The 6,310-nt window shown below is 32.9% G+C and overlaps 1 protein-coding gene across 3 annotated transcripts; it reads right to left on the bottom strand.

Moving 5' to 3' along the window:
- Positions 1-455: 455 nt before the first annotated feature.
- On the bottom strand, positions 456-4,975 carry LOC118044897 (uncharacterized). 3 transcript variants are annotated; one of them, XR_004686868.2, is made up of 7 exons: positions 4,513-4,975; positions 4,131-4,244; positions 3,017-3,097; positions 2,119-2,291; positions 1,826-1,922; positions 1,176-1,341; positions 456-756 (listed from the first exon to the last, which is right to left on the bottom strand). XR_004686868.2 is itself a non-coding variant. In XM_035053384.2 (6 exons), the coding sequence occupies exons 1-6, from the start codon at positions 4,786-4,788 to the stop codon at positions 1,231-1,233; spliced, it is 852 nt and encodes a 283-aa protein (XP_034909275.1). In that variant the 5' UTR covers positions 4,789-4,975; the 3' UTR covers positions 837-1,230. The 3 variants fall into 3 exon arrangements, 1 of the variants encoding a protein (XP_034909275.1); XR_012171370.1 differs by lacking the exon at positions 456-756 and adding an exon at positions 837-913; XM_035053384.2 differs by lacking the exon at positions 456-756 and having other exon boundaries at positions 837-1,341.
- Positions 4,976-6,310: the final 1,335 nt, after the last annotated feature.

The raw sequence follows: 6,310 nt of genomic DNA, 5'->3' as shown, positions 1-6,310 counted from the left end.
GACCTAAGTCACAGGTATGGTGAGTTAATCCAGATTAACTCAAATGTTTTTGGGGTTTTTTTTATATTGATTTTATTTTTCAATATTACATTGATTGGAAATTGAGATTTATTATTTGTTTTAATTTGTTTTTTATGGTGTTATTCCAGTCTCATGACTTAAGGTGTGGGTTTGACGGGTTGACTCGAGTCGTTTTTTTTAGACCATTTTCTTAATTGATATTTAAAAAAATATATATATATCCTTCAATACTAAATTGATTAGAAATTGAGCTTCATTATTTTTTTCAATTTATTTTCTATAAAGTTATCATAGTCTCATGATCTGGATTATAAATTTAACAAGTTCACTCGAGTTAATCCAAGTTAATTTTAAAAAATATTATCTTAAATTTATTTTTAATCAAACTATATTTTAACTGATCATCTAAATTATCTTTAAAACTATTAATCAAATCTTATTGCATCAACACCTGAACAGTTTAAATTTTGTTTTTACTAGAAAATATGTTACCAATGTTATAATAACATTTTCAACCCTCAGCTTACAGCGCGGCAAAGATCTAGTGAAGAACCAAGTTACAATTGCTTTAAAGAAACCCACGAACCAAAGAATAATCCACTCAACTGTTGATTACTTGGAAAAACAGCAAGGGGCTGGGCCTGCAAGCTGGTATTGGAGCTCGACCATCTGGTTCATTTTCCTAATAAGAAGCACTTTTACCATGGGATTCTTTCGTCTTCAACAGTGCAGACCCTGTAGAGGTATACTGGATCTTAGGATGTCGAGGATTAGCTGACGATACGATTCTATGCCCTTTTACATGCATCGGAATAATTTCCAAAAGATTATTTTAATCAACCAGAATTCTTCAACAGGAATGCTAAGGTAACCCTGCCTCTCACAACTAAGCCTGGACAGCAGTGACAAGACAATCACAGATTGAAGCTACCTATATGGCTACTTCATCTCCACCACAGGTGGTAATAGCATGGCGTTGGTAATACTCAATCCACTCTCCTATTATCCTATTATTATTTCTTCCATAGGTTTGTTACATGTAAATTTGACAATTTTCATCCATCTAGACTACTAATGGATGACAGCATAAATTCTACCAAAAAGGAGAAGAATTTTACACTTGCAAGATGAGAGTATTTTACTGTTTTTCAAACCTGAAGGAATGGATGCGGATCCTCCGCTCTCTTTGAGTGAGCCATGAAGTCTAAATCAAAAGGCATCACTTCCATCTCCTAGTATTGAGAGAGAAAACGGGGCAATAGCAACATTGAACGTGGGTGAGCCTGCTTTGTCGATGTGTTTCATCTCAAAGTCACCTTCCTGCAATTGTGCGAAAGAAATAAATTCTACTAGCATCCCTATGAAAGGGAAATATCCTAAATTTTCAAAATCATTCGCACCTAAAATAAACTAAAAAATTAAATTCATTTAGCTTTAAGAACACTTCTACGGACCACAACTTCCAAGAATGAAAGGCATATAACCATAAAATAGAAAGCATGATGCCAGCAAAGCAAACATCCATTACTGTGCTGGAATTTGTTGTGTGGTGAAATATAAACCAGATCACATATCTCTGATACAGATATAATCAAGACAATATTTCAATACATGATAAAAACAGCTTTGCTTCGAGGCTATATGAACGCTGGCCATATATCATGCTCTAACTTCAATACTCATGGGATTTATTAATCTTGATATATAAGCACAAACCTTGTCCCCATCCCCTCCAAATTAAGAAAAGAAAAGGTGAAAAGCCAGCAATCACTCTTCAGGTAGAGAGAATATAACTGCAACTTACCATTCTACCATTGGGAGTGCATAGCGGGCATGCAGATGAGTATTCAAATGCTGTCCTAGGAAGTATAACTGGCTGTTCACCTATAACTCCAACTCCCCTGCAGCATGACAAATGATACAAAATTCATAGGAAGCCAATGCTGATGGAACCAAAAAAGTAAAAGAAATTGATGGACGATGCACATGACACAATCCATAGGATTTGTCTCATCGAAGAAGTTGTCACCAGAGCCAAGATATATAAACCAGAGTACTTTTGAAGAATCTTGACCAGAATAAGATAATTTAACTCACCAAACATTTTCAGTTTTTCCTTTGGCATCTGTGATAATCCAGTGTCTTCTGAGAAGTTGAACAGGGCGATCTGAGTTATTAGTGATTCTTATTCTATATGCAAAGAAGTACTGCCCCTTTGAAGGCTGACTTCGGCCCTCAATGTACAAGCTCCTAACTTGAATCTTGATCCCCTGATATACACAAGACTTGGGTTATGACTACTCAAATCAATTTAAACCATTTCTAATATGCCTTTTATTTGGTCTCTTCCTTTTAATCAACTTTATTTTATCTATTGCTAACTCAGTTTAAGCAAAGTAAAGCAAAAGGATGATTACCTGATCAAGAGCACAAAACTCAAATCTAAACCAGATTGTGGGTATTTACTTTGACACATTGAAAAGATCACGCATAATAAAGCAATTTTGTATTGTTTTTTGCCAACTCACACATATTGCAACTGTCCCATCCATACACAGCCCATTTATTCTCTCAATTTCAAACATGTCTGTACTATCATCGAAAAGATCATGCATAGTAAAGCACCTTTGTGTTATGTATCGCCAGCTTGCATGTATTATGAAGCCCCGTCCAGAATTATCCTATTTATTATCCAATTTGAACATATTTCCCATGCTGACAGTATTTTATTAGATATGATATACCAGGAGGTCAAAACTGGTTATTCCAGAACATCATGTGGGTCTCTAATTCAAATATGCTGAAATAAGTTTTGCACTGGCCAGATTTAAATACACAAGTCAAATTGTAAGATAACAGAGTCAAGGAAAAATGGAGAGGATAAACACATGGGATTTTTCAGTTTAAATCAATTTATATGCCAGATGGTCAAAGAAGCTACATGAACCATTCTAAAACAGTAATAACTACCATGCTGATCAGATTGTTAGCATACCAAGGTAGTTGCATCACTTGAACATTTCAGGAGAGAGTGTGGCGCAATTTCCTTTAACTCATCTCGATACCTAGCTGCATCCTGCCAAAAATTTACCACAGAGATAAAAGGTTTATCAGAAACGTCCACAGTAAACAGAATAGCTTAGGAATAATATGAAATTATTTTGTATGGCATGATTCTGGCAAAATAGTTTCTACATCAAAAAACTGAAACCATAACTGTAAAGCGCAACCTCATTTTAAGTCCAAGAAATATATAGGCCCTCCAAGACACTAGGATGAAGAAAAGACTGTCGCTTGTACTGTTGTAATTTATAGATTGATGCATCTAATTGCAAACTACCATTGGATATACAGGCTTCCATGAAGTTATATCACTTCCATGCCCTTTACTAGAATATTGAATTGCTGTGTGGGACTTTTATGGTCATATTTGTGCTGATAGATGATTTAAGAAACAAGCTAATGCACTCACCGGATAAGGCAAATGCCAAAGAGAAAAGATGAATTATCTCATGCTAAACTGACAACATCCTAAGAACCTACACTGTCAAAGCTTGCAGATGGGTGGTTGGTGAACTCAAGTGCTCCATGTGGGTTGAGGCCAACTATATCTTAACCTTAGATTTATATCGTGTGTTTGACCCACATTTGGGAACACTCATAATTTTAGGACACTATTCTCTTTTGAACTCTTCATGAATGGGCAAACAAAATCTAAAAGCCTGTAAAACTTAAAGAACAAAGGAAGCACAGAGTAGTTTATCCCAATCATTTACACTGCTGGTAAATGATTATTCTCAATGACAATATAAGAAAAGTTAACCTTTTTTTCTATTACAGTATAACGAGAAACTTAACAGTAAAATGGGCAACAACTGACAAGCTGAAACATTACAAAAGACGCAGAATTGAAGAATCAGGGAGACTGAAAAAATTAACAAAAAAACAACACGATAACTATTTTGACCAAACCCAAACATGAAATGTTTCCATCTAAAATGAATTACTTCTCCAGTGGTCTAAAAAGAATAGCAGCACAAATAAACCCACTATATAATATAAAGTACAATCGCATTCGAATTGGAAAATGAGATGCCGCAAACAGTTACCTCAAACTGCTCATCAGCAATTGCCTCCTTCAGCAACCTATGCAGCCGCAAAACTGGTTCCTCTTCCTCAAATGATTTCAACGAATCACGAATTCTTGCAGCTTCTTCATAATCCTAATGTCAAAACAAACAAAGTTATAAAGTTACAATAGACATTGGCCAACTTTTGATACTCAATAACCCATTTTATTTCCAAAAAAACAAAAAAAAAACAATCAAGCTTCTTGACTGTTGATGTCACACATATTTTGCTTATATTGGTCGCATCCTCAACCAAAAAAAAAAAAGAAATTGATTTTATTTAAAATGAAATTGTTCCAAAGAAACGAACACAGTGAATTAAGTGTGCGAAAACATAACAATAATAATACTAAAATGTTACCTCAGATTGCGCAGCAACCTCCATTTGTTGTTTTAGCATAGCATACGTTTGACTCCGAGACAAAAATGAACTCGGAATATGATCCGAACCCGAACTGGAACTTGTTCCTTCACCGTTTCCACCTCTCTCAACAGAACAGGCAACAATTCGACAATTTCTGTAGGAAACTCTGAAGCTCAAACACTGTCTCCTCTCCTCTCCGAAGCTCTGACCTGGAACAAACCTCCTCGTACCTGTACTAAAATCCGTTGACAGTTTCAGATTGAGGGACTGCATTTTTTTTTAGAATAAAAAAAAAAAAAAAAAGGCAAACAGCGCCATTGTTTTTTATTTTTATATGTCTGGCGACCGTGAGACTTTTTTACTATGAAGTGACTAAATTGACCCTCTGAATGTGTGCGGTTTATAGGAGATTAGAGAGACGGTGGAGAAGGGTAATTTGTGGAGGTCGTCGTTATTGAGGAGGGCGGGCTATTCATAGGGGGTAGCAGATTTTTGCTGATTATAGAAGAGAACTTTACACGTGTTGGATTGAGAGCGAGAAAAAGAAAATCAAGGAATACTCGTTTAATTGGTCAAACGAAACGAACCACAGGGAAGTAGCCAGCTCGTTGAATTCCGAATAATATTAATGTTTTTAAATCGATTTAAAAATATTAAATATTAATTAAAAATAAAAACTTTTAATTTATTTTAAAAATACAAAACAAGAAAGCTATCTTATGAAACCATTCTTGGTATAATTATGCTTTGCTACTTTTCTAACTCAACATATGCTATATTAGTTATTTAACCGGTGTTTTGTAATGAGTTGTAATTTTTTTTTAAAAAGCACATATATATGTTATTTTAATATGTTATTCTATATAAAAAAATTCTAAATATAAATTAAAAATTTAATCTAAATATATAATATTAATCTATATAAATAAATAAATAAATAGAAATCATTAATAATAACTAAAAGAAAAGGTAGAAAAATTAAGAGATAGATGAAAATTAAGATATATAATCTCGTAAAATAAAAATATTTATACTTTTATATCCACTAAAATTATTTATTAAAATTAATAAAATATACTAGGAATAAAAGCACATATAAAACTTGGTGAATAAAAAAAAAATTATGCACGGACGAACATATAAGAAATATTATTTCAAAACAATTATTTTTTTACAAAACAAAGCTTATCTATATAAAATAAAATAAATAATCTATATAAATAAAATACAAAACAAAGAAATTAAAAAAAAAAAAAACTTATATCCAATAAAGGCTTATAAAACCCATGATCTAAAAGCATAAACATCACTCACATGCTAGCAACTTTTATGAATTAAAAATTAAAAAGTCAATGTAAAATTACCAAAACACTCCTCATTACCACTAAAATAACAAATAAACCAATCGTGTAAGGATCAAAACACCCCTAACTACATTAATTATCTTTTATCTTTTCTAAGGGCAAATATCTGTTTTAACTATAGCCTAATAAGGGGAAAAAAATCAAAAAAGCCCTTGGTCAACCACTCAAATATTTTTTGACATTGGGGGTAAAGAAATATTTTTATTATTTTAAATTTTATAAAAAGACAAAAAAAAAACTCGGTCAACAATTATAAATTGTATTGATCTAGGGGGTAGAAGAGTATTTTCACTATACAAAAAACTTGGAATAGACTAACATACCCCTAATCAATTTTTTTAATAACCAACGAGCCTATAAAAAAGACCAAAATACCCTCACAATCAAGGTTTTTATTTTTTTTAAACCCAATGGAGAAATTATAATTTCAC

The sequence above is a fragment of the Populus alba genome, chromosome 12 (genome assembly GCF_005239225.2).
Source record: "Populus alba chromosome 12, ASM523922v2, whole genome shotgun sequence".
Classification (NCBI taxonomy): Eukaryota; Viridiplantae; Streptophyta; class Magnoliopsida; order Malpighiales; family Salicaceae; genus Populus; species Populus alba.
Note: the sequence above shows the minus strand (reverse complement) of the source record. Positions and strands in the feature narration are given on the sequence as shown.

Coding starts and splice junctions, on each gene's coding strand:
- LOC118044897 (XM_035053384.2), bottom strand. CDS start 4,788: ATGCAGTCCCTCAATCTGAAACTGTCAACGGATTTTAGTACAGGTACG. Junction 4,245..4,512: donor AGGTTGCTGCGCAATCTGAG/GTAACATTTTAG, acceptor TTTTGACATTAG/GATTATGAAGAAGCTGCAAG. Junction 3,098..4,130: donor TTGCTGATGAGCAGTTTGAG/GTAACTGTTTGC, acceptor AATTTTTGGCAG/GATGCAGCTAGGTATCGAGA.